Here is a 26,182-nt window from a genome sequence, read left to right as displayed (position 1 = left end):
CCCCCCCCGCGCTGCACACACTGGGGAGAAGAGGTCCAACTGTTAATTGTCTCTCCCATTGTCACCAGCATGCGAGCCTCTTTGTTGGGGGGGGGGGGGGGGGGGGGCTTGTAGCTGGACGTGAAAAGCAGAACCAAACAGCCCTGCAGCACTTTTGAAGCTCACTTCTTGTGCCTTTAATGCAGCTTCTGTTTTCATTTAAAAACAACTTTTACATTTTGCGGTGAGTTGAGTGGCGTCAAAATGAAGTTTGCAAGCAAAAAGGGCCCCTTGTTTCTTTTCTTTATTTTACTCAAACGTCATAAGAGACAGAGAAGAAGCAATGATGAAGCAAAACAGGTCAGATCTTTAGCACAGAATCTCTTCTCTAGTTGAACGTAACTTAAATTCTGTGTGTAAATGCAATTTAATCAAATCTCGTTAAATGTTTAAAACATCCACCCACTTGAATCTGAAATGTTGACTACTGTCCCAACAAGATCCTTCTGTTTCGTTCCTGTTGTCTGTTGCGCCCCCTGCTGGTGTCTCCGGAGACTACTCTGACTCTCAAGGACGAGACAATAACAATAAGATGCCAGTTGATATTCAAAGCCAAAATAAAATTGACTGAAAATGTGGAAAAGCCTTTTCATGATACGATCTGGTGATTAACATCTAATTAAACGTGTTAAAGCGCTAGTTTATTTCAGTCCGTGGACTTTACTCACCATAAACATGTTTTAAGAAAATATATATTATTGTTAAAATAAATTACTTGATAATAAAAAACACATCTACAGCCAATTTCAACCTGAATATTAGGGTTTAAATACATTGTTTGTAGTAGACCTTAATTATTTGGGGAATAATTATAACTCCACTGACTAAATCCACAGATACAGGTGCTATCTGTATGCAGGTAGCCTCGGCAAAACCATGTGTGTCCATAGGCAGCAGGCCTGAGTACCTAACAACATACAATTTACATTTACAGCTATATTAAATTACAGTTACGTAGTTCTAGAAATTGCAGTCCTGTGCTTCAATAAGCCACATTATGATCAGTCACGGCTCATCATTATTTTCTACAAACACCACTTCGATCAGACAAAGAAACACACAACTTTGGTTGAGATGTATTTACAGTAAAAGTTGTACATGGTCGGCATTCATAAAACTCACGTACAATAACATTTTATTTTGTCATAAAACAAAACTTTACCAATATGTTCAGCGACATGCGGAGACTTTTCCAACAATGGAAACGCAAGATTTACCTAAAAAAAAAAAATGTCTCCATATCTTGAAGGAACGGTTCAACATTTTGGTAAATGATGTGCGTTCTTAAAACATACTTAATTTAAAAAGGGTGATACCAGGCTGAACAGGATGCTGCAGCCTGCCCACAGTCACCACCTCTCAAAAAGCTGTTTATGTAACAGATTAAGCATCAGTCAGTTGTTTTTCCTCCGGTCGGAGCCAGACCGGCGGTTTCCCCAATTTCCCAGTTTAAATAAATAAACCCCCTTTTGCAAAAATGAGGGCTCGAGACCAACAACATGAAGTTAGAGATACATCCTAGGAAACAAATACATAAGTGCAGGAGTTCTCAGTTCTGGACAAGGTGCGGCGTCGGATCCCACGGGAGACGAGGGGGGACCCCAGTGAATCGTTGGCCGTTGGCACCGAAAAAACAAAGCCTCATCAGTGCAGCCTTTAACTTCCCCTCTAGGAGGACGGATCGCTCCTACTGCGAAGGCACCGGCGACATTTCACGAGCTGCACAATCAGAGCCTGTTTTGAATTTAGTTCATGCGGAGTTTCGGGTATCCGTAGAAGTCTTCGAGAGGAGTGCAAATCACTGTGGAGTAATTAGTGGATTAATCAGAAGAATCAGTTCATTTTTAAGTGAAACATTAATCATTTTTTGAGTCATTTTTAATGTAAAATTTCCAAACACTTGTGATGAAAGTGGACATTTACTAATTTGATAATATTCTGGAATGAAGTCACGTTTGGATCTCAGCGATTGCACTGGGCTTTTTTCTGAAGTTCTATTGACAGAACGATAAATTGCTCAATTCATGGAAAACAATTTGCAGATTAATTGATTATGAAAACAATTAGCTATTAGCACATTTTTTTTAGATATTGTGGCGGTCATGTATTAAGTTTCTCTCTCCCTCCTGAATATTTTGGTTTTGATGTAATAAAATTTGGATTGATCAATACTACTCCTAGTAATAATAATAATACAATTAAAATTCCTAAGCCTAAACGTAATGTTTTTTTATAGTGTCTGTCTTTGTGGATTTCTCCCCCCCTTAATCTACTCTAGCTCAATAAAAGAGACAAAATGCGGCGTGTGTTTCCGCCGTACTTTCTCATCCCACAAAATACTGTGTGATGAAACATCCGCTCGCCTCTGATCCCGCGCAAATCTACGCGTCTCAAAGTGCGTCAGCGAAGCAGCTTGCGTCGGCATTAGCTCCCCTCTTCTGCCCCCCCCCCCCACCCCGCCCGCCCTCCCCCTCCGGCGTGGAGTCTCTGCTGAGGTCACTCTCCGTTTCTGTTTTTTTCTCTCTTTGTCCCCGCGTCCCCTCATCAAATGTTGGGGTCTCCGTCCAGCTTGGTCAGGTCCGTGGCCGTCCCCATGAACATGCTGCGGCCTCGCTCCAGCCGGCTCTTCTTGTCCGTGAGCCGGAAGGCCTCCATGAACTCCTCGATGTCGATGCTGCCGTCCTGGTTGCGGTCGATGGTGACGATCAGGTCGGCGATGGTGTCGTCGGTGATCTCCATCTTCAGGTAGACGCTCAGCAGCTTCCAGGTCTGCTGGAAGTCCTCGATGGTGATGAAGCCTGCGAGAGGCGGGAAGGAGGAGGAGGATTGTTTGAGGTTAACAGAGGCGAGATTAGATTTTTTTTTTTTTTAAACAGGCTAATGCTGACGGAGGGGGGGGGGGGGGGGGGGGGCGTGTGCGTGGTTATATGTGGAGGGGGAAGTCCAGTAGATCAGTGGGTTAATCCTTGTGCTAACAGGGATGGACGTAACCCTGCGTGCTGCAGATTAACAAAGGCTGAGCTCTGTGGACTGTTTGTGTCCACGGGGGGACCTGACACACACACACACACACACTCGGAGCAGGCTGTTTCTCATCCGATTGTCTCCGTGAGTCACTGCACTGATTTCATTGACGCGTTGACCAACACATTCTTTCCCCTCAGTGTGGAAAAACACAAGGTTGGGTGTTGACAAAGATCAATGTCTACATCAATATGCACGTGACTGGTGTTAAAGTTATTTATTCTTTTTTTACCCGAGTTGTCGTAGTCAACGATTCTGAAGATGGTCTCCAAGGTGGAGCGGTGACGATACAAAGTCTCCAGCAGACTCTGGTCGATGTGCTGCAAGAAAACACGGCGCCCTCCTCGTTATCTTTGCAATACCTTCGCAAAATCCCTGAACCAACCACCGTAAGCTCCGTGACGGGCGTGCATGTGGGTGGCCTCACGTCGGCGTTGACTCCTTTGATGGCGAGCTCGTTGAACCACTCGTGGTAGTCGATCATACCCCCGTGGATCTTGCCCGGGACCAGCTGAGCGCGCAGCATCCTCCAGGGGAGGCCGAGGTGCATCACGCTCTCCACCGCCGAGGCCCAGTCGCTGAGGGACACCAGACCTGACGGAGACGGACACGGACGCCGTCACCCGACGTCGGACGCATTCTCCTTCTAATCGGCACTAACACTTCGAATCAATCAACCCCCCCCCGAAAAAACCTTTGGAAGAGTGAATCAATACCATTGGCCAATATATCTGATTAAATATATTGATTTTAGCAATGTTTTGCCACAAAAAACAACAAAGTTCTCATATAGAAACAGTAAACATCAGAGAAACCATCGATAACAGTGAAAACCTCAATAAATTCAGCCGGACTCTGATCCAAAGCATCACATGGTCTTCTCCAAATTAATCTACTTTAACAATGAAACATGAGGAGCTGAGCGACATTCAATTTACTTTAGTAGGTGCTTGAAGCAAACTCCTGTACAGTTTCTGTGAAACTGTCAAATCCTTCTGAAAGGACATCTGCTACACCCACATTTTATTTCTTTTTAAAAATCTGAATGGGGTTTAAAGATGGTGAGCTCTGATGTCTCCGTCTTTCTGAGAACCACAAAGGGAAGCACAAAGGAGAACAAGGAAACACCCGATCCGCTGAGGCCCCGACTGGTCCCCGGCAGTCACGGCACACACACACACACACACCTGTGTTCTCTCTGTCGAACCTTTTGATGGCGCAGAGGAGGTCGGATTTGTGCGCAAACACCTGCTCCCGCAGGACTTTGAGGGCTGAGCGCTCGGTTCGCCCGGCACTGCAGACAAGGCGACAGCCAATGTGGCGCGTTTATGAAGAAGGACACAACAGCGTAATTTTACGCGATCCAATAAGACAAAAATGTCGCTTTTTTAAAAAATGTACATTGTCCCTGTGAATTAATCCCCTCATGTAAGAGCTCTTGTTGCGTCACGCTTAACAAGATCAATACTACCCTCGAGTCTGCTGCCGCTGATCAACGAGGCCACACGCGGCAAACGTTGAGGTGAGTTGAGCTCAAACACCGGCTCAGTCCGAAGGTAAACAAACAAGGTGCAGCGTGTTTGGTAATGAGATTCAGATCTGCTTCCAGGTTAATTGTGTTACCTTCCTACACGTCAGCTGTTTCTAGTATTTATCTTACCTGACGGACAAACTTTAGCAATTTACCAGAAGGTCTTGCTCCTCTACATTGTGCAAATATGTAGCGCTTCTAACGGTTTGCCTTGGGAGGAGCCGCCTTCGGTTCTGAGAAGGTGTAGTTCTGCTACCTTTGCCTGACGGTGAGCTCTCTGATCATGCTGCTGGCCTGGTATTGAATCAAATAAGGCACGAGGTCTGGACCCAGCTTCACGTAGGCCCCCCTGTTGCTTCCCACGTCGTAGTAGTTGGAGGCAGAGAACAGCGTGAGGACCTTGGCGGGATGAAAAGGAAGCTTTTCAGCGGTTTTGGAGGCACGCGACGGAGGAGGAAGCGGGCCGCCGCTGTCCGAGCTCACCTTGCGGTTGTGGCAGAACTCGTAACCTTCCTGTTTGCACTCGTGGGAGCGGATGATGAGCTGCAGGTTGTGTCTGTTCAGGAAGTCCTCCGTGACGTCGGGGCCCCAGTAGCAGCCTCCGCCCCGCACCTCGTTGGGCATGCAGCCGTCCTGGGTCATCGGGTCGCTCCACAGCAGGTCCAGGATCTGTAGATATGAACGTATAAAACGGCTAAACTGTATCTGACATGGTATGTTTGTACTTCTCAATGACAAATTTTGAAATGCTGCAATAAAAGTATTTCAAAGTTGTCGAATCCCATCTTTTGATTATATGTGTTATATTTAGTTTAATACGCAGCACTGGAGAGCATCACATTCCAATTAATTTCTTTACAATTTAGAAATTTTGTACCGGAACACGGACCAAGTATCGGAGGCAAGTGAGACCATGGACATCTACAGCTTGTACTTAGAATGGTGACGTTAGTGGGATTAATGACGTGGTGGATTACAGCATGTTAATGCTCAAACTGGCAACAATACGTAGCGGCCCAGGAGACGGAGACACAAAGGCCACAACCTCTGATAAAATCTGCAAGTCACTAAATAAATGTGTGTGAGATGAAAATGTTTTCTTCATCTTGGAGCCATAGTTCTCCTTTTAAGGACCTGTAAACAATGTGGGTCAGTTGGCTTTTAGAAAAATAATAAAATAAGCTTGCGAGCCGACACCTCTGCTCACTACCCGTCCATCACCTGTTTCCACTCGTCGACCACGGTCAGACTGTTGATGGACTCGGAGGACGCGGCCGTGATCCTCTCGTTTTCCAGCGGGTTTACGTCCTTGTCGAGGATGGAGCGTCTCCTGCCGCTGATCTCCACCTCCTCCACCGCGCTCACTTTGAGCCAATCGGAGAAGTCCTGCAGGGAGCGGTTCTGGAAGCTGTCGCGGTTGATGGGTTTGAGGAAGGCGAGGGAGTTCTGGCGCAGGAACGACTTGTGGCGGCACGAGGTGTCCAAGTCCATGTCCGAGTCGATGGACATCCCCGCTGAGCTCTGGTGTCTCTTCTTCGGAGGCCTCAGCGCTGAAACGTACTGTTGAAGAACAGACAAGAGCGCAGGTGTCAGGGCACTTCCAAAACAACAACAACAACAACAGAGAATCGATATGAAGAAGTCGAGCGAACGCGTTTGTGTCGGACAGCTCACATTGTGTCTGTCCACTCTGGCGAGGATGGCGAGGTCCGTGGTGTCGGAAATCCCGCCGTGGAGCACCAGCACCTTCTGGTCGATCACCGTTGCTAAAGGCAACCAGCTGAAAATCTTCTGCAGCAGCTTCAAGATCCGTTTGCCATGCAACTGAGGATGAAAAGTAAAAAATACTCTGCTTCACCCTCTTCTACTGCTGCGCTGTATTTTATAGGATATATTTAGGTCGTTTTTCCTGTTTGCATTTGTGCAATTTTGCCTTTTTGTGTTTTAAATAATGAATAATAAATAACGATTTGTCAATCAATAAATTCATGCTTTGATCACATGTGTAAATACATATAACATACTTCTTCGCCAGGGTGTTAGTTCCTTTAATAAGTCTATAACAAACCATGTAGCTGACACTGGCTGACACTTTTTGGTCTCATTTTCAGGACTTGACTTTTTTTGGCTGATTGTCGCAGCTTGCGGTATGAAGATACTTTTTCAAATTGATTCTATCTAAACAAAGGACACCAATTTCAGGAATCCTGATTCTTGAAATCAAAACAACTCGACCTGCCTGACTCACCGGAACTCAGCAGAGTCCGATGGACAGTCATCTGTGTGAATGACATCAAATCCTCTTAGCTGTTACCGATAGTGTGCAGCACTGGGAGGGTATCTGGTCTATATCAAGCTTTAGTGGGAATGTGCAGGCTGACACCGATCTAAAGTCGCTCCTCTGAAGGCAGAAGGGATTAGGGCACATTTGCCCTGTGCTCTTTGATTTAAGTAGCAGGGATGAGGAGTTAACACCGATCAGTAAACACAAAGCAAAGGAGAAGTCAACCCACCTTGTATTTAGTCAACACCTCCTTTGTGAAGCCATACCTACATCATCCACAGACACACGAGACAACCGTTAGAAATGGATATGAATGAATAAACTACCCGTGCCTTCATTTAGAGTTCCACCTCAGGTTGATGATGTGGTCCTCGTGGTTTCCTCTGTTGAGGTGGACTTCACTCGGATAGACGAGCAGAAAGGAAAACAGGATGAGGAGGATCTCAATGGAGTCTTTGCCTCGGTCTACGAAGTCTCCGTTGAACACGTAGGGCTTCTCCAGGGACGGCATGTCATTCTGTGAGAAGAAAAGGACGGGCTGTGTTAAAAGATCATTCTGTAATCGAAATTCAATTAATGTATTGAGTCGTTGTTGAGAATTTGGAAGAAGTCAAGACCTTGTAGAAAATCAGCAGCAGGTCATCCAGTTGTCCGTGCAAATCCCCTGTAATGAAGAAGTGTAGATAATAAAAGATATTTTTAAATGTTTAAAACAAGTTGGTGTATGATATTAATACTAGAGCATTGTTCTGTTCCCAAAAAACATCCTAAACCTCCCAAAGATTCAGTTTACAATATTTATAACATTTGCTCACCACAAATAGTGATTTCTTTGCTCTGACAGGTGGAGATGCGGTTGATGTTTGGCAACATCCGGAGGTGTTTCCACGTCTCAAGTAACAGCTGGAGGACGTAGCGCGAGTGCAGCTGCTGCTGGGAGAGAAACTTGTCAGCACGACTGTTTCAGACACACGAGATTCATGCATGTATGCTTTTTGTGCTCATTTTTAAGGTAACTTGAATTGACAACAATAAGCGGATGATGCATTTCATTTAAGAATTGGTCAAAGATTTAAAGATGGTAATACTTAAAGACAAAATACACAAGGAGGAGAGAAGATGTGGGATATTTGAAAAATAAATGAAAATACTGCTGTTTTAGGTTTAAAAGTTCTACTCCAACAGAAACCCCCTTTTTGTTAGTGACCAGAGTGCTTCCTCGAATGGATTTTTGCTTAATACATTAATCGCAATTAATTTTTTGTTTGTTTGTTTTAGACACAGCAGGATGGAAGTAGCTTAGCAGCTAGTTTAGCCTAGCAGCTAGCTTAGCATAGCGGTGCTTTAAGTGGTCCATTTCCCACTCACCCCCCTTCTGTTTGACACGTGGAGTAATTCCTCTGCACAGTTCTCCGCGGTATATCGCGCCTCGTTTTGTTTTACTTCTAGTGCAAAAAGGCTCTCTGCATCTTCAGCTACCGACTCGCTCTCTTCTGTCTGACTGACTGCAGCTAGCCGCGGTTACGTTTCCGGGGTCAACTTTGTTTACTTCCGGCACACCAGAAGACCGGAAGTAAACAAAGTTGCGTTAACTGCGTTGAAATATTTTAATCTCAGCCACATTAATCGCATAGATTAACAAGTTAATGTTGACAGTCCTAATGGTAATATGTTGATATTCTGATTTTTGGGTTATATATTTGCCCTTTGTCCTTCTCACCGATTGAAGTAATACATCTGAATTGAAAATGCCGACTGCACGTGTACCTTCTTGTTCCTGAAGGCCTCCACCAGCCCGACCGCCTGCTCCACCGTCAAGGGGAAGGTGAGGTGAGGTCCCGAGTAGATCTCTGGAACCTCGATGTTCTTGTAGCAGAAGTACCTCTCCCATTCTGCGTCCCGGCAGACCTCGTTCTCTCTGAAGATGTGCGAGATCAAATTCCCTGCAGCGGGGAGGACAAGACGACGGCTCCGACATAAAGATTCGAGAAAGTCCTTCAGCGACGCGGTTTGTCAGGTGTGAATTCGAAAAAGTCTTACGTTCATTGCTTGCGGGCGTGAAGTTGTCCATGAGGTAGCCGAGGAAGTTATAAAGCTGCGAAAGTTGATGTTATTTTGTATTATCATTATTGTCATTACTTTAAATGAAACCTGCAGAACCGACACTGGCTCTCACCTTTATCTGCGCCTGTTCTCCAGAGTATTCGATGGACTGGAAGATGTGCCAGGTGTATCTGCGTCTCATCTCGGTGCGAGCGATGTATTGACGGTACCATCGCTGAATCAGGACGGCGGATCTGATGGCTGAAAGCCAAGACGATAGCATTAATGTTGTGATATTTTGATTTATTGCTGTGCCATTTATTGACTAAAGGAAAATATTGAGTTTTGGAAAACTTGGACTCTGACCCAGATGACTGTTTTGAACACACACTCAACATCTGGCAAAACCCAGACGACACAATGCACAATGGTAAGGCGGCCGTGGCTTACTTGTGACGGCTGCGTCGGACAGAGCGGAGTAGGAAGGAGATACAGATGCGTTAAAAACAACACAAACACATGAGAAAGTTTCTAAGCAGGTGTTTCAGTCTGATATTCAAAGATCACGGTCACCTTTTCCGGAGCTTTTGTGGAACTGGTCGGATTTTGAGACGCCACATCCCATGACTGCTCCTGTTCCGAGCATCAGAGGACAGTCACCGGTTATAACGTATGAACTTATATAGTATTACAGCACAATGAATCCATTACTGCACTCTAAAAGGTACGAATAATGGGTTGGCATCCTAAATCGCACACATGTCCAGATGAGCCCACCCACATTGAAATGATCTGCGGCGCGGTCTTGGCCCCTGAAAGACCCATTCATTCAAGTTGAGCGTGGCTTGCCAGCTTGAGGACGTTTTGACCTTTTTCTAATCTCGTTATCTGCTGGTTCACTCCTCATCTCCGCAATTGACCTCAATCCTGCAGCACAGGACTGTTTATATCTGCATTCTACGAAGGCTTAAACTAAGCAATCAATGAAACTCGGGTAGCAAGACATATCTTATTTGTTTACATTATTCTTAATCAAATGGATAGATACCTTTCACATATCCATCTGTTTTAGGTAAACAATTGACCAAATTATTGTTTATGATTTACAAAGCCCAATAAAGGATTAGCTGTATACAACTGAATGAGATATATTGCATTGAACTGTGTTTAAACCTTTATGTTTATTGCTGGTTTTGACCTTGCTGAAGGAACAAATGGGGGAATTTGATCCCATTTAAAGACATTTAGCAGCAGGTCAAAATCGTACTTGTCACGAGACAAAGCTTTTAGTGTACTAAAATGCGTCATTATGGAAGTACTTGAACCAGATCTGAAAAATGTCTGAGTATGATTTTCTTACTTCTTTTTCTGCTCATTTTGGGTTCCAGTGAATTCGTTGAACCGCTATAGAAAATCTAAACACATTTCTCACTTTTAAAATTTCTAAGTCAAGGTTTTACTTACGTGGTGGCCTTCCCTATGCCGTCACCCGTTTGCCTGTCAGTTTCAACGAGTATTCAAAGAGCCATTTGTTCTTTTTCATCCTCCACCGGTCCACCAGGATCAGATCAGTATGTGTGAGAAGGACAGCAGCTCCCAGTTAGTCACCGGAGTGGTCCCATGCGTGAAGCTCGATGGGTCTGTGCTGAGACTGGTTTAGTCTTTAGTCCATCGGTGTGATCGCATTGTCCAGACACCGAGCTACAAGTGGATTACGTGAGTTAATGACTTGATGCGACTCTGCAGGGTTTTTTTTAAAGGAAGATGGCAAAGTTCAAAGGGAAACGTATGTTTTTAATTACAGGTATTTGTGCCAGCGTGGTCGGTTGTGTTGGTGTTGACGACTTACCTAATGATGAAGAGGAAGAACACACCTCCATGTTCCATTTGCAGCAGTGAGTGTTGACATTTTCTGACTTTAGAGGTTGGGTCAAGGCAGGCTGGAAGAAAAGCCCAATACCTTTGCCCTGTCCCTCATTTCCGTTTAATCGTAAGAATCTGAACACATTAAGTGTATATAAATATGAAAGCATTGATGTGAGGCATGGCTATATTTCTGTTTGAGGTGGAAGTAATGGTCATAACTGTCATATTGTGCTATTGTAATTGTCGTATATACTTTTAAATAAAGTTTTATCTGTATTTCCTATGAAAAGAAAACAATACAAAAATGGATTTAAACAAGCAAACGTTTTATTACATTTGAGATGCTGTAAACCATACATCAATTATAGAAAAAGTCCAAATTTGCTAGTTTTGTCAATGAACATTTTTCACATTTTTTGAGCCACAGCTTATCAGTTAGCATACATGCAACAGTACGCAATAGCAAAAAGACTGGGTGCTAATTTCACGTTAAAATGTCTTTTTTCCAATAAAAAAATCTAGTCGCTTCAACATTTACCTAAAAGGCTCACATACGCCTGCTGCGTGTCATTAAAACGATTTAAAATGCATTTGAAATGCACACCTGCACTCATACTTGCCACAGCGCTCTTGAACGCCTCCCTGACTGGACGTTAACGTAACCTGTGACGTATGGCGGAAGTGAGTCACGCAGCGTGTGGTTTGGTTTGTTTTAACCAACGTTAGTTATAAACTTGTATCAATGACGAGTTTTCCTCTCCTGTAACGCTTTATGGAGAATAATTAACGAATGTTGACGTCTTTTTGGTTGACATCAGTTTTCTTTAGTTGCTCAAAAACGCGGATTCAACGTTGTTGGATTATCGATCATATTACCTGACGTTAATGGTTAGTTAGTCACACGGTTTCCAGTTAATTAGGTAAACGACCTTCTTAAAACTAATCCATATTTTACAAGGTTACAGTGACTTTTCTCTTTTGTAAATACTTATTTCGTACAGCGGTTATAAGCCTTGTGAGTGAAGCTGGAAGAAAAACCACACTTCCGGGTAGTTTGTCAGCTGATCATGACACAAGTTGGCTTCAGTGTGGACATTGTTACATTACGCAGAATCATCGTGCTCTGAGGCAGTCACTTGTCCCTTTCATGTCCCAGCTTGTCTGTGCAGATCCACATAGAAAGCAGCCCTATTGTCGCCTCCTAATGAATTTTCCATAGCGGTGATCCAACCAGATGACCGTACGCCACCGGGTCACCGCTTTCAAGTTAGTTATGAGTTATGAATGCATGCTTTCATAATTCTACTGTGCCACAGGGAGAGTTCTTTGGGGGGGATTTTGAAGACATGAGGACAAAGTTGTTCCTTAAATGTCTCGCTACTTGGATTTTTCTGTGCTGGCTTCACCTGCAGTTTTCAATCATCATCATTCACAATGAGGAACAAGATGAAGAAGTGCCAGGAGAAGAGCCACGTGCCGCATCTGGCTCCACTTGGACCAGCGTTCGAGTGAACATATCAGCGGCTGTGTAAAACTACCAATAAATATATTTACTTTCTAACCAACATCATTCTTATGAAATGTTTGCACCCGTATTCAAAGCTTGTACAGTAACAACTCACTTAATTTGTACACGATTCTTCTTAAATGTCTGTGTTGAATCAGAGGCTAAAGCAGAAACAAGAAGGCAGTGTTACATTTCATTTTAGGGGCAGAACGCATCATATGACAAATCTAAATAGCTCGGATAGAGCTTATTTATGGCAGCATTTAAAATTGTTTATTTCACACGAGCCAAAAGGGAGTGCACTTCCCTGCAGTCGGAGGCATCATTGCATTCAACTCGTCATCCATTGATAATGTTGTACCCTGACTGAGCTCTGTTGTTTGTGTCAGACGCTGAGCATGAAGATTGTCATACTGGGAGCCACTGGGCAGACTGGCCAGTATCTGGTCAACCAGGCGCTGCAGCAGGGCCACGCTGTCACCGCCGTCGCCAGGAACCCGGGAAAACTTGCAGTGCATCATGAAAAACTCAAGGTAATTGGCCACTCGCTTTGTGCTTCACTGCGTGTTCAAAGTTCAGTCAGGGTGATCTCACGTGGTAGATGTTTAATTGTGGCCGAGTGAGGGTTTGTTTTAAGGGTAAAAGTGTATTTACTGCAAATGTTTCTGATTAGAAGCCCCAAATGTTGGGTCAGGTTTAACATCTGAGAGTGATACTGTGCATACAGCAATGCAGGAACAGTGCGGATTTAAATGCAATGCAGGTAAACCTGAAGTTAATCTTTGTTTTTGTTTTTCTTCTTGTAAACAAATCCAAAGAAAAGACCCTAATATATCCTTCACTGTTTAGAGTGAATCCAGCGTGCACCGTCCCGCTATTGAAAATCCTCGCTGTTTTTCATCTGCAGCCAAAAGTAGTCGCAGACAAATATAATGTTGACTCCTATTTGAGTAACTATGACCACGATCCAAAAAATTACTTATTTTGAGAATAACAACTGCATATAAATTAGGCAAAATGTACCCAACAGAAGGCACAGTTTACAATACATCCGCCAGCATGGTATTTTTAAATTCACTCTTCGATTATAAAATGATGCAGAACTCTGTCAGTTAGTGTTTAGGGGGAACAGGCTTGGAGCCTTGGAACCCAACAGGCAAGTGGAAAAACAGACTGACCATTCTTAGTTTAGTTTAACAGCTCAATCATGAACGCTGCAGTTCTAAATGCATCATCTGTTAAAATAAATACAAAAATGAAATGTCGGTCTGCGGCCCAAAATGAATGGAAAAGGAAAGTGAAGTGAAGTGAAGGAAGTGAAAAATGCTCCTCATTATCGGCTATTCGTTGCTTCCGGCCGGCTGCTTTCAGGTGGTGGAAGCCGACATTTTCTCAGAAGACAGTCTGAAGCCTCACTTCAGCGGACAGGATGTGGTCATGTCCTGCCTGGGCTTCCCGGCCTCCTTCTTCTCGCCGGTGACGGGCTACAGCCGCTCCATGAACAGCGTGGTCGGCGCCATGCGAGAGGCCCGAGTCAACAGGATCATTACCATGACCTCCTGGTACACCGAGCGTAAGTGCAGACCGGATGATGCCGTATTATTTAATTTAATTTATGCAAACGGACACCTGAGAGTATCACTTTGTAATTCAGACAAATTTGGTTTCTCATAGATTGTTGCACAGATGGTTATAATAATGAAACGCATTTGAAAGGAAATATGAGGGTTTTAAGAGAGAGATTTCACTGTTTATTTTTTTTTTGTAATGTTCATCAGCCAACTCTGGAGTGCAGTCGCCTTATCTCATCCGCTTCCTCCTGCTGCCGATGATCCGCAGCGTTCTCACCAACATGCACGAGATGGAGCAGTTTCTGCAGAAGACCGAGGACATCAACTGGACCGTGGTCCGGCCCCCTGGTCTTAAGAACCTGCCGGCCTCAGGTAGAAGCAGCCCTTCAGCCTCAGGGCCCATTGAGAAATGGGGGGTTTGTTGTAATGCTCCCCGACTCTTCGGTCTTGACCTTTTGTGTCCTCCACAGCTCAAGAGTTTCTGACCCACGAGGGATACTTTGTGCCCGACGGCAGCGGCAGCTCAGCGGGGAGAGGAGACGTGGCTCGCTTCATGCTCTCTCTGCTCAACACCAACGCCTGGGTCAAGAAGGGAGTCGCCATCATCACCAAATGAATAGTCCGTTCACCCAAAGTACAAAACACGTTTAATGTCAAATCTCGGGTATTTACATTTTCAGGGTGAGACACATCAGCCTTTGTCATTTTTGCTTTAAATCCAAGTTTTTGTTTTGAATTTACTGTTTTTATACACTCTCACTGCTCTTGTCAATCAGCCGGTCGCTGTTTTCAAAGACACAGGTCTGATAAATCCACCTGACTGAAATGCAGACTATGGCTGAAAGAAGGGTAACTATTGGACTTAAATTCATCATGAAACCAGATAATCAACTCTAAATAAATGCTAATGCTGCTTTGTATTTACTCAATATATAAATATGCAACTATTATTACCAAAATAAGGGGATAAAATGTAATTGTTATCTTTCCAATACTCTGGATAATCCAACTAACAGTTTACTAATTTAGTTATTAATGGATAGAACTATTTAAATGGCTTATAAAGCTAAGTCTGTCTCTTTATTTACTCTTGTACAACATCATCTCGATCTATGTTTGTAAAACGTCAAGGTAACCATTTATTTACCTTCAGTGCTCATACTATCAGTGGTAACCGGTTACGGCTTTACGTAACTTTACGAGGCCTCGGCGCTCTTCCACAACGGATTGAAGTGCATGATGTCATCCTCACAAGGGCACGACGTGCCCTTTAGTTACAGCTACTGGCGCACAGTGTATTCACACAAGTAGTTCGTAGCCACATGTCTACGGTGTCAGTTCCGCTGAATAAATGTACAATAAGGAAACTGCTAAAGGGTCATTTGTTCAGGAGTTGTTTTAAGTGTGCCACGCCAGGCTGCCTCTGAGTGACCACGGTGTTGTGAGGAGCGGACGCTGAGTAGCGGCATCTCTTTATGGATCGTGCGTGGTTAAAATTTCGGCTGCTGCCTTCTAAGCGACGGTGTGAGCGTCTCTAGTCCGTCCGTAGGGTTCGATTGGTTTGCCGGCAGAAGGGCCTTTTTCTGAAGGCGATGTTATAGCAAGTTCCATCATACTAGAAATTCAAACATGTATGATTGAATCCCTTCCTCACATCTAATATGCAGGAGACTTTGATTTTTATACTGTGCTAAAGGTTAAAGATTAGTAGGGAATTGGGGGAGAGGTCACGTGCAGCCATCAGCTCATGTGCAAACAGTTCAGATGGGATGAGATGGTCAGATGTTTTTTCATTTATTGGGACAGTTCTGACCTCGTAGCTTTTATCTTAAACATTTTTTTAAATTTCTTTCACAAGTTCAGTCACAGTGAACAGATCAGTAATCAGTACCAATAATGGTAAAAGAAAACTATCCCACTACTATCCCCTATTTAAATGCATCACAGCATTAATTAGGATCATTTAGGTGCACTCTGCACTTTTAGAAATAATAATATAAATATTTTTAATCAAACTTGGTTAATCACTTGCTTTTATTTAAAATCACCGGGCATTCATCACATTTCACTATTTGTCAAACTGTACATGGAGAAGCAACAAGTTAAATGGATGCTTTACAATTCACACATGATTGCACGTGACTGGATTGGACTCTTTTTTTCTTTTATTTACAGTTCAATCCAGTCCTCAGAGGTCATGTCCGCTGTTTTCAGGGATGAGGATCATCTCAAAGCTTCAGACAGAAAGGCAGCAATTCATTCCTCAAAATATTTTCTGCTTTTACAAAAAGAAGAACAACACATTAGTTCCTTCATAAACTATAAAAATGATGACTGACACCATCCAGTGTTTTCCAGCGTGGCAGCAAACAATGTGTGCCGACAGTAAATGGCACAATTTGGCTCTGATGAGGATATTTTATTTACAAAATGGGCTCCGTGGGCACACTTGACAGCTTAAATATCGACTTCAGCGAAACAGGCAGTCGCCACATATCGAAACGCGGCAGAAGCGTCTGTTCCATTAAATACAACGTAATTCAAACCTCTTTTGCAGTTTTAACATTCAGGTGAAACGAGATTTGTACATTAAACGGTGTCGTCTCCTCTCTGAGACGTAGAATCTACTGTCCTCCCGCAGCCACCGCATACAATTCATCTATCTTCTCCTGGTACATCTTCACGACAATGGGCCTCCTCAGCTTCATGGTTGGTCCTGCAAGAAACGACACGCTGAATAAATGACAATCCCAGTCTCTGCTTGAGCGACACCCACACGGTGACATTTGATCCACCGAAGCTTGAAAAAACATCTCAGAGCGAGACCGACGTCACTGGAATGTCGTCTGGCACGCAGCAGAGTCACAAGGTCTGATCACGAAATGAGTCTTCCTTGATGGAAAGGCGATTCAACCCTCAATCAGATCAGCAGTAGACGATATCACCTTACCAGTGGTGTGTGTGGATTTTACTAAAACAAATGACTGGAGCACAACAACTGACCCAGCTCGCCTCCGCCGACGGAGAAGTCTCGCTCCAGAATCACCCACTTCTGGACCTTCTGGGCGTTGGAGGTCGCCCTGGCGTTGGCGCGCTCCACGCCTTCCTGGATGGCCTTGTAGACCGCCGGCTCCTCGCTGGCGATGATCTCCGACACCTTGGTGGCTGCGACGTTGTGCTGCCGGCAGAACAGCAAGGCCTCGGGACCCAGCTGGTCCGTGGGCGCCCCCGCCTCGTCCACCGCGCACTGTGGGGGCAGAGCAGAGGGTGACCGCCGTGTTTGGTGGACCCATTTCGATGGGGGGGTGGGGGGGGGGCGGAGGGTTACTTTGAGCGTGAGCAGCATGGAGAGGAACTTCAGCTTGTCTCCGACCAGCATGGCGTTGCTGACGAAGGGCAACTCGGACTTCACCGAGTCCTCGATGGGCACGGGGGGGACGTTCTCTCCTCCCGCAGTGATGATCAGCTCTGTGGAGGAAACAGAATTTGGCTTTGGTATGAAATATGTCACCTGTTTGACGTCACCTCACAATGACCATTGTAGTTCCTGATTAAACTTCGCTGTGTGTGGCAGCTGTCAAAAAAATATGAAAGATTTGCATCAGTTTGCATCATACTATATGAATTACCATGAAAGGTTCGAAGGACCAAAACATTTTATTTTATTTGCCACTACAACTATAATCTAATCAAAATCAAAGTCCTGTAATCACAAATGTTTAGGTTAAGGTAAAGAATTACCCAGCAAAATGCACCAAAGTATCAATATTATAACTTATATAATGAAGAAAATACCTTTGGTGTGACATCTTCCTGTTGTAGCTGGTAAAGGGTCGTGTTCTAACAACTTCCTACTTATTTACAATGTGGCTCAAAGGGTCGGGCCTACCCTTGATCCTTCCTGTGATGTACAGGAAGTCGTTCTGGTCGTGTCTCCCCAGATCTCCAGAGTGCAGCCAGCCGTCCTGGTCAATGGCCTCTTCGGTTTTGTCCGGCATGTCCAGGTAGCCCATGAAGACGTGCCGGCCCCACATGCATATCTCTCCACTGCCGTCCTCATCCGGGTTCTCCAGCTTCGTCTTGCAGCCCGGCATCACTTTTCCACAGCTGGAGGGGACAGAGCATTAGATTGAGACTCGACCAAGAGTTGTTCTTCACCTCTACATTAAGGTTTAGTGCAAAGAAGGCTGCAAGGCTGCGGCCTAACGTGCTTTACAGCCAAAACGGAGACGCACATATCCCAAATACTATTAGAAGATGCTGCACATTGCAGCGGGTAAACATCACAAACCGGTGCTAAACGCCACATGAAATTCAACGGTTTTTGAAGATTAATCTCTGCCTGTAGCTTGGTCACAGACGTCATGTCTGACACCAAGCGACCCTCAATGCTGCCCTTCTCCCCTCTTCTCTTCTCCCTCCACACCAGCAAGGACCTTCGAGTTCAACTCATCTCCGCTGGTCACCAATCTGCCGACAGGTGGAGATGGTCGTCGCTTTTTGAGAGGAGCTTTAGCTGGAGATAAGAAGACTGACAGGACTGATGGTTTTAACCATGTGACATGTTCCATGATGCCTTGCCGCTGACCTCGTGATTTGGAAAAAGGTGTCGCTGGAGACGGTGTGTGGGCCCGAGCTTTCGCTCATGCCGTACAGCTCCAGCAAAGGCATGTTCAGGCTCATGAAGTACTCCAGGGTGTCCTTGGTGATGGGGGCGGCGCCTGTAAAGTGTAACTTGCAGCGGTCTAAGCCCAGCGCCTCACGGACCTTCTTGAACACCAGATTGTTGGCCAACATGAAGCCCCAGGGCACCTGATTCTCCCTGTGAAAAAAAAAATTCTGAATTACCCCTTTGCACCTTCTCATAAACTTTTGATTTGCCGCCTTCTTTGGGTCAACATGTAAAACGAGCCACCTTTGCTGCTCCCTCACCCGTTCATGACGCTGTAGTTGTACTGCAGCCCTTTAGCCTTGGCCCAGGCCGCCACCGTCCGCCTCAGTGGGGATGACTTGGCACCGATGGCTTTCATGCTGTCTTGCATCTTCTCCCACACCCGAGGAACACCCAGGAAACAAGTGGGACGAGCCTCCTTCAGCGTGTTCACCAACGAGCCCTGGGAAAAATAACGGCCGATTGGAGTAAAAATAGTGAAAACGTCGATAATAACTGTTTTAGTACAACGGTTGGCGTCCTTACCTTGAGGGCGTCTGGATCTGCAAAGTAGGTGGTCATGGCGAAAGCCACACCCAACCACATGTCGACCAGCTGTGCCGCCACGTGGCTGAGCGGCAGGTAACTGATCAGCACCTCCTCGGCGGGCTTCAAGGGGAGCATCGTAGAGGCCGTGCGGACCGTCCAGGTCAGCTGCGTGTCACAAAACAGGGCGTCAAACACTGGTTCACAGAACACAGAAATGTAATCCGTATCTTAAGAAACTCTCTGGTCGAGGCTATTGAAAGGTTTAGTTGTTTGAGGTTTTGTGTTCACAGCCACTGTTGTGGTGCAGTTGGATCAATCCATTGATGTGTATGGCATTGGAAAAAACTCCACTTGAGGGAGGCGGGAAACTTTGGGTTCAGTAGGAAGTGTCTGGTCTGGTTGCTACGAGATGCTAACATATTTGTTGCCAATAAATGCATCTTACAGTGTTTTTTGGAGTTCCCCAGGTCTCTATGTTGGGTCTTCTTTTAATTTCCGTGAATACTTTACTTAGTGTAATTTATCTCCCCAAATATTTAATGAGGCAAAAAGGTAATACAAAATAAAATACCTTTGGAGAAACTACTGAACACCAGCTTCCTTTATTCAGCTTTAATATGTTTATTAATTTATGATTATATACAGTTCACAAGCAATGATTTGCTCTGGCCTTCATTGTGTGACCATAACAACTATTTGTTTATCATAATTATTTATTATTATCAATTTTTCTTCAGTTAAGAAACGCAAGAAATTCTCAGGAACAATCAATTAACTAATAGATTCATTAATAATAAAAATAATTGAGTAAGAAGGAATCGTGTATAAATGTCAGAAGAATGAGGCTGAGAGTAAAGTAAAAGTATTTTGTCTGGATAACTCACGTTGTCATGGCTCAACATGCATCCTTTGGCGTTGCCAGTGGTTCCAGATGTAAATATAAGAGTACAGCACTCGTTGGCACGGAGACTGTCAATCACAGCATCCAGCTGCTCGTCAGGCACCTCCTCCCCCAGCTTCATGAACTCCGCCCACTACATGGATAAAGAGATGATGTTTGACAAAGTGCTAAATCCAGAACGAACTGAACCGCATCTGATGTAGAGAAGTTTAATACATTTGATATGTCACAGTTAATGAATTACAATTCTTGTTCCACAATAGGATTGGACTTTTTAGTCCATGTGAGGGAACGTACCGTATACAGGAATGGAGCTTTCTGCTGCAGTTCGCCTTTGTACTGGACAATGGCTTTCAGGTGAGGTAGATGATCTTTGACCTGTCACAGAAATACAAATGAAACAAAAGCCGTGTGAGGACAGATGCTTTTCTAACCTTAAACATAGTTCCTGCAGCACTCGTATGATGCTCCTGACCTGCAGGACTTTGTCCAGCTGTTTCTGGTTCTCCACGACCAGGACGTTGGCCTCACTGTTGGCCGCCACATACTGACACGCTTCGGGCGAGTTGGTGGTGTAAATTCCAGTTGCCAGACCCCTACGAAACAAATCAGATATGGGGAGGAAAAAGCTCAGTTCAATGGGATCACATTGCATGATTTAGTGTGGATTTTGCTCTTCTGACTACAGTTTGTCTCAATAGATTTAGCACACGTTTTTTTTTTTTTAGAGAGACCCATGAGAATTAACTGAAGTTAATGTCTGATTTATCTGTTCAGTATTTATCAAAATGAGGCAAAAAGGGGCATAAAATATGCAACTTCAATGTTGCACGTTCATCTGAGGACAGCTGCAGGTTAGAGGTTTAACGCCCACATTACTGATTGAACTTTATTAACTGATACGGCCTTAACGGCTTTGGGTGGGGACACAGAGATGCACATTGAGATTAGCCCGTGCAGTGCCGCACATGCTCCGGCGTCTCTACAAGCCGACGGGGTTTTCGCTTCCTGTTCCTCCTGTGTGATCTCACCCGGCAAAGATGCAGCCCACGTCTGAGATGAACCATTCGGCGGAGTTGAACCCCAGGATCCCGACGCCGCGGTAACGCTCCAGCCCCAACTAGAGAGCACACAAGTCGTGGGTCGTTTTTCTTTCGTGATGAAGTTACACGTGACACACTGTACATCTTGTTTCAAAAGGGAACCACCTCGTGAAGACACAACGTATTAACAAGCAGATGTAACACAAGACGTGAACTTCACACACCCAAGTCTGGGTTTCCGATCTCACGCCATAGATAATGCAAGTGAGAAAAATCTCAGTTATTTAGCCTATTACTCCTGTAAGATAAAGAATGTCAAATACCTCTGCTGAACTAGTAGATTACAAACAGTGCAGGCAGAACATGAGGTGTACTGAAATGAAATATTTATTTTGTTCTCTGCAGCAGACTGGACGTAAACAGTCATTATGGGTTAAGCTTGAGTTTCAGCTTTAAATGGCCACGTAACATGAGCTGGAACAGAAGCTGTGAACTTAAGACACCTGAGTGTTGATTGTCATCGGCGTGATCCGACCTCACGGATAGTTTAGTGAGAGAGGAAGGTTTACAAAACCAGAATTTCCACCCTGGAACATGATTAAAGCGCAACGCTAATCGTTCTGACTATTTACGGTCACAAATTATATGTCACGGAAGTATGTTAAAAACAATGTGGGTGGAACATGAGATGCACTATTGGAATGTTTTTTGTTGCACACTGTTAATGCAAATTTAAAGCACTGGGTTTCAGCTTTAAGGGCGTTCTTTTTCATATTAGATGTAGAAAACATGTTTTAATATTTTGTTTTTGGAGAACACTGACCCACAACACAAAACCCTGACAAATAAACAACAACACTTTTTAAAGTAGAAACCAAAACCACATTCCACTGCACGGGTCACTCCGCCAACGCACCTTGAGGAAGCTTTTGGCCGCCGCCCGGCACTGCTCGTAGTACTGCCTCCAGGTCAGGGTCACCCAGCGGCCCCCTTCCTTGGAGACCAGGGCCGGGTGATCCCCGTGCGCTTCCACCGTCTCCAGGAACAGCCGATGGACCGTCATGGGCGTCTCCGAGGCCGGACCCGAGCCCTCCATCCTCAGCCGGACCCCCCGGTGTCTGCTGGTGCTCCACAGCTGGTCCGCCGGGGACAGTGGGGGTGGCCCGGTGGCCCCCAACAGGGGGACTGCGTTGGGCTCTCCTGCTTTGGGGCAACATGGACAGCTATATTTAGTGGCCATTGACGACCGGGGAGAAGCAACTCAGTCACGGGAGTGAAACTCTGCGAGGTTCTTGCGGCGCCGCGTTGAGGGCGTGATCAGAGTGTGGGAGGGCTGGAAGGACACCTGAGACCTGCCGAGCCGGTTTGGTTTGTGGAAGACACTGAAAAAATTCCTTTCTATGATCTAATTTTATTTTCGTGTTGTACTTGTTTGTTTGTGTTGTTACTCTTGAAAAAAACTCAACAGTAAGGTGTTGATATTCTTTTTTTTTGCCCCCTGTTCTGCAAAAAACTTTTTGCGTTTTTTTATCTCGTTATTTAACTTCCTCCAGAAGTCCTGACTCATGCGACACGTTTGGCCTGAATCGCTGCACTCGGTTCTGAGGTCTAATTTCCAAATTTTGTTTTCAAACAACGACACGGAACTATTTTCATAAAAGGTCACAAAAATTGAAAGATCTCGGTGAATAATTTGATGCAGTGAAAATATTTCAGACTTTTAATCTCAGACTTTAAACCCTGCAAATAACAAGTACTTCATACGGTTTAAGCTGAGAGGGAGGGACGTTCCCAGATTCCAGTGTGAGGATGGAATGTTGTGTTGCACGAGATTTAAAGTGCTGTCTAAAGTCTCTTTTTTTCTTTATTTGCTTGACAGTCTTGCTGATATATGACACTCCTAAGTGCACATAAGTGCCTCCCAACCGTTGTCCTTTGTGCAGCTGCAGTCACGTCTATTCTTGGCCCTTTTTTCACAGGTGTTAAATATGTTTTGTTCACGTTGCCACCTTCTCGGATTCTAATGTTTGAATTTTTTCTGGCTGTTCACAGTAAAATTCATATCTGTGAGCCCTTGACTGCGCTCAACAATTACTAAATGACATTCTTTCCACCTCTTTCCCTCTGGAGCCGTTTTTCCCTAACGCTCTTACCCAGTGAAAGTCCTTCGGTGGCTTCCTCCAGCTCAGATGTTCCACAGAGCTCGGCTGTGGAGGCTTCCCCGTTGAGGAGGGGGGAGAGAGTCTTCGGGTTCTGGATAGAGAGGCTGTGGACAAACATAGCTGTTAGTTCCATAGTAGAAATGGACCAAATCTACACTGTGATGGAGTTTTTTTTCCCCCCTTTGGGACATTTTCATACCTCTCAGCTTTACCATCCATGAATGCAACACCATTGCTGTGAATCGACTTCTCTTGGACGCTCATCTCGTATTTGCTGGAATTACAAAGTAAACTGTATCAGATGAGCGCAAAATAGAATCAGCATGGAAACGCTCCCGATATCCTGCGAGGAGATAGGGGTTCCCGTTATGAAACGGCACCGCTCTGGTCATTTATACACGGCTGATAAAGTGATTGCAACAGGTCAGAGCCAATGACTGCCGTCGCTAAATGTTGAAACTCCAAATATTGTGCCAGAAGGAGGGCATCTGCGTGCTGTGATGTCACTGCATCTCAGTCAGTGCAAGTTCATTCAAGCTAGCATTAAAAAAAAATGTAATATTGGTAGAGTAGAGTAGAGCTATAATGTAATAAACACTCAAGTAAAAGTACATTATCATGAAACAGCATTCGATTAAGATCTGTCAATCTAGCCGATAGTCAGTTGACCTCAAGTTTACAACTTCAAAATGTATCTGGACCAAAGTTCATACAACTTACAAAACTACAGTGTGGTAACGGAAGGTCTTGCTTGTATTGTGCAAATATTGATGGATTACAGTGTGGCTAATGCCTTGGATTTTCACATTACCCAAAAGGATTTTCTATTGGAAGAAAAGTTTTTGTTACATCTTCTTGTGAAAAATAAGAGATGTCTTATAGATAGAGATATCTAAGAGATAATTGAAAGCCCAGGTTGTTTCCAGTTGTTTAGTCCCAGTATGTAAGGATCCCTCAAAGCATTGTGGGGGCTGGAGGGGGGTTTAAAGAAAGTCTCTAGTGTGCTCTCACTCTCTAATCCTTAGTTTTTATCCCCTAGCCAGCCCACTGTCCCTAATATTCATGAGTGGGGCAACAAATATCGTATACACACAAGAGAAATGCAAACCACAATTGTGGTGAAGTTTAAGTTCAAATTGGGAAATTGATTTATTACGTTCTGCAACAAAATCAGCTAAAGCAGAAAAGAGAGAGTGCTCAAAGATATGTAAGTGCTTCATCCTCATTCGCTCACAATGGCAATACATCACAACTCGTGCTTTTCACACAATGCAACATGAACAATTGAAATGGGGGAGTTTTTCCTACCTTCCTCTGGGACGGCGGTTGAGAGTTGTTGTCAGGTGCAGGACGAAAGCGGACTGACCTTTGCCCGGGCTCCGTCAGGTGCTCTATTGTTGCTTCCTTTAGAAAATATCAACCTACTCTGGCAACTTGCGAGAATGCGCGCCAACCACCATGCACTCAGCGCCTCACGCCCCCCCAGAGCCTTAAAGACCTCTGCAATCCTCCGGGTTAAGTGTTTAAGATCCACCGAGAGGCTCGACGTCAGTTGCCCGCTCCTCGAGGGGGGGGAATAAGACACAGAAGCGTCTGCCCACTGCTAGAAACCTGCTCTGCTTCCATTAATGATATCTGCAGACAGATTATGACGATGGGGGAGGAGTGGTGGTGGTGGTGTGTGGGGGGGGGGGGTCTTTTTAGCATCCTTTCGTCTACTCATGATGACACGACAGTATCGGATATGCATGACCAGACGTGTCAAGGCCAACGGGAAAACTAGATAACTTCTCTGAGGTTCATCGGGGGGGGGGGGCGGGGGGAGATTCAACTTTGAACCATTAAAACAGTTTTTCAGCAGTTTCTACAAAAGTTGTGCAACAGAAATCAGTGCATGACTTCTGATTCCATAGATCAATACTTGTTGCGAGGCATCGTTTCCTCTTTTGTCTGATAGTCGGGGGAAAAAAGAAAATCTAGGGGAAGGTTCACCCCCCCTCACCCCACTCACCCCACTCACCTCGCACAAGTTCACCAATGTCACTAAGTCATACCACCCAGTCGGACCACATCTGTCTAGACTCCGACCCTCACTGCTTGTATCCTGGCACATGCAACCCATGGAGGTTATTGCAAATATGAGAAAAAAAAAAAGGTTGTAGACTACAAGCATAGATAATACAGACAGGTGCTGCAGGTGACACCTGTGTGCCTTAAAACAGGCTTCTCTTCAATTTGATGAAACAATTAGAAACAGAGACACTTTTATTTATTTTTTAAATACTTGGGGGTTTCGTAGAGCAGGATAGAAAGTACAACTATTTAACAAATTTAGAGAATTACTATCCATATACAAAGTATATTCCACCTACCTGTAATACTCCTTGTATGTATACCAGTGTTTTAAACTTTTGTTGTGTTGGACATTTTATGTTTTTCTCATTTTAGTTTGATTATTTATCGATTGTGATAACCAATTCTGCTCAGGTGTTTTGAGATATGGTCTAACGAACCTGTTGCTTTATATTTAAAATATACATTATCTTATACTGTTTGTACGTGAAAATGGATGTACAGATATACCTGAGCATCTTCATTTTCAACCTCCCCGTTTTCAGGGAACAGGGACCCTTAGAACAACCTGCCTGTGGGCTGATAGCCCTAAAAACACCTTCACGTGAAACAGGTCAAATGAGAATGTGAGGAGGTGGTCTGTTCACCCTCTGACGTCCCCAAAAGTCATCAGTGTCTGTGGAGAGGAGGTTTTTAGCCTCACAGTGAGGCCCGGTACCGTTGGATCTGATTCTCCCTCTCAGAGCCGAACCTGAAGCTTACGATCCGCAATCACATCAGAAAACTGAAGCTGGGTATGTAGTAGTGAGTCATCATGAAAAAAAGACCACGTCTTTTATTAATCGAACGCCGGTTCAATAACAATAACACTCACAACGTCTTTTGTTCCAACTGTTTAATCCGTCCCTCTGTCAACATTTATTCATTTACGTTGGTGG

General features: G+C 44.6%; 3 protein-coding genes and 1 long non-coding RNA gene across 14 annotated transcripts; 1 reads left to right on the top strand and 3 right to left on the bottom strand.

Moving 5' to 3' along the window:
• Positions 1-892: 892 nt before the first annotated feature.
• Positions 893-9,237, bottom strand: ppef2a (protein phosphatase with EF-hand domain 2a). Its single transcript, XM_037483621.2, has 15 exons — positions 9,055-9,237; positions 8,919-8,973; positions 8,646-8,821; positions 7,694-7,808; positions 7,496-7,542; positions 7,229-7,395; positions 7,108-7,144; positions 6,269-6,418; positions 5,816-6,154; positions 5,078-5,263; positions 4,851-4,993; positions 4,251-4,357; positions 3,491-3,657; positions 3,296-3,383; positions 893-2,837 (listed from the first exon to the last, which is right to left on the bottom strand). The coding sequence occupies exons 1-15, from the start codon at positions 9,202-9,204 to the stop codon at positions 2,584-2,586; spliced, it is 2,181 nt and encodes a 726-aa protein (XP_037339518.2). The 5' UTR covers positions 9,205-9,237; the 3' UTR covers positions 893-2,583.
• Positions 9,238-9,365: 128 nt separating this feature from the next.
• Positions 9,366-11,341, bottom strand: LOC134129091 (uncharacterized). Its single transcript, XR_009956277.1, has 3 exons — positions 10,771-11,341; positions 10,386-10,622; positions 9,366-9,554 (listed from the first exon to the last, which is right to left on the bottom strand). It is a non-coding gene; the product is annotated as an uncharacterized LOC134129091 (long non-coding RNA).
• A 55-nt stretch (positions 11,342-11,396) lies between these two features.
• Positions 11,397-15,326, top strand: LOC119224801 (uncharacterized). 8 transcript variants are annotated; one of them, XM_037482171.2, is made up of 7 exons: positions 11,475-11,707; positions 11,944-12,053; positions 12,200-12,315; positions 12,684-12,827; positions 13,666-13,867; positions 14,073-14,237; positions 14,336-15,325. In XM_037482171.2, exons 4-7 carry the CDS (start codon positions 12,693-12,695, stop codon positions 14,479-14,481), a joined length of 648 nt encoding a protein of 215 aa, XP_037338068.2. In that variant the 5' UTR covers positions 11,475-11,707; positions 11,944-12,053; positions 12,200-12,315; positions 12,684-12,692; the 3' UTR covers positions 14,482-15,325. The 8 variants fall into 8 exon arrangements, with proteins under 8 accessions (XP_037338065.2, XP_037338068.2, XP_037338069.2 ...); XM_037482172.2 differs by lacking the exon at positions 12,200-12,315; XM_037482173.2 differs by lacking the exon at positions 11,475-11,707 and having other exon boundaries at positions 11,714-12,053.
• Positions 15,327-15,863: 537 nt separating this feature from the next.
• LOC119224799 (long-chain-fatty-acid--CoA ligase ACSBG2-like) lies at positions 15,864-24,811 on the bottom strand. Of its 4 annotated transcripts, none has more exons than XM_062562521.1 (15): positions 24,480-24,811; positions 23,371-23,514; positions 23,163-23,275; positions 21,926-22,212; positions 20,998-21,086; positions 20,442-20,562; positions 20,264-20,344; positions 19,950-20,099; positions 19,063-19,230; positions 18,798-18,979; positions 18,454-18,687; positions 17,755-17,972; positions 17,194-17,333; positions 16,869-17,112; positions 15,864-16,581 (listed from the first exon to the last, which is right to left on the bottom strand). In XM_062562521.1, the coding sequence occupies exons 2-15, from the start codon at positions 23,433-23,435 to the stop codon at positions 16,490-16,492; spliced, it is 2,184 nt and encodes a 727-aa protein (XP_062418505.1). In that variant the 5' UTR covers positions 23,436-23,514; positions 24,480-24,811; the 3' UTR covers positions 15,864-16,489. The 4 variants fall into 4 exon arrangements, with proteins under 4 accessions (XP_062418505.1, XP_037338059.1, XP_037338058.1 ...); XM_037482162.2 differs by having other exon boundaries at positions 23,371-23,445; XM_037482161.2 differs by lacking the exon at positions 24,480-24,811 and having other exon boundaries at positions 23,371-23,552.
• Positions 24,812-26,182: the final 1,371 nt, after the last annotated feature.

The sequence above is a fragment of the Pungitius pungitius genome, chromosome 5, assembly GCF_949316345.1.
Source record: "Pungitius pungitius chromosome 5, fPunPun2.1, whole genome shotgun sequence".
Classification (NCBI taxonomy): domain Eukaryota; kingdom Metazoa; phylum Chordata; class Actinopteri; order Perciformes; family Gasterosteidae; genus Pungitius; species Pungitius pungitius.
Note: the sequence above shows the minus strand (reverse complement) of the source record. Positions and strands in the feature narration are given on the sequence as shown.

Excerpts from the sequence above, each read along its gene's own strand:
- ppef2a (XM_037483621.2), bottom strand. The coding sequence starts at position 9,204 with ATGCTATCGTCTTGGCTTTCAGCCATCAGATCCGCCGTCCTGATTCAG. Across the intron at positions 6,155-6,268 it reads CCAGAGTGGACAGACACAAT|TACGTTTCAGCGCTGAGGCC; the intron begins GTGAGCTGTCCG and ends GTTCTTCAACAG. Across the intron at positions 2,838-3,295 it reads CGTTGACTACGACAACTCGG|GCTTCATCACCATCGAGGAC; the intron begins GTAAAAAAAGAA and ends CGCCTCTCGCAG.
- LOC119224801 (XM_037482168.2), top strand. Across the intron at positions 12,828-13,665 it reads TGCATCATGAAAAACTCAAG|GTGGTGGAAGCCGACATTTT; the intron begins GTAATTGGCCAC and ends GGCTGCTTTCAG. Across the intron at positions 14,238-14,335 it reads TAAGAACCTGCCGGCCTCAG|CTCAAGAGTTTCTGACCCAC; the intron begins GTAGAAGCAGCC and ends TGTCCTCCACAG.
- LOC119224799 (XM_062562521.1), bottom strand. The coding sequence starts at position 23,435 with ATGAGCGTCCAAGAGAAGTCGATTCACAGCAATGGTGTTGCATTCATG. Across the intron at positions 22,213-23,162 it reads CACCGAAGGACTTTCACTGG|CAGGAGAGCCCAACGCAGTC; the intron begins GTAAGAGCGTTA and ends GTTGCCCCAAAG. Across the intron at positions 17,334-17,754 it reads CATCACAGGAAGGATCAAGG|AGCTGATCATCACTGCGGGA; the intron begins GTAGGCCCGACC and ends TTTCCTCCACAG.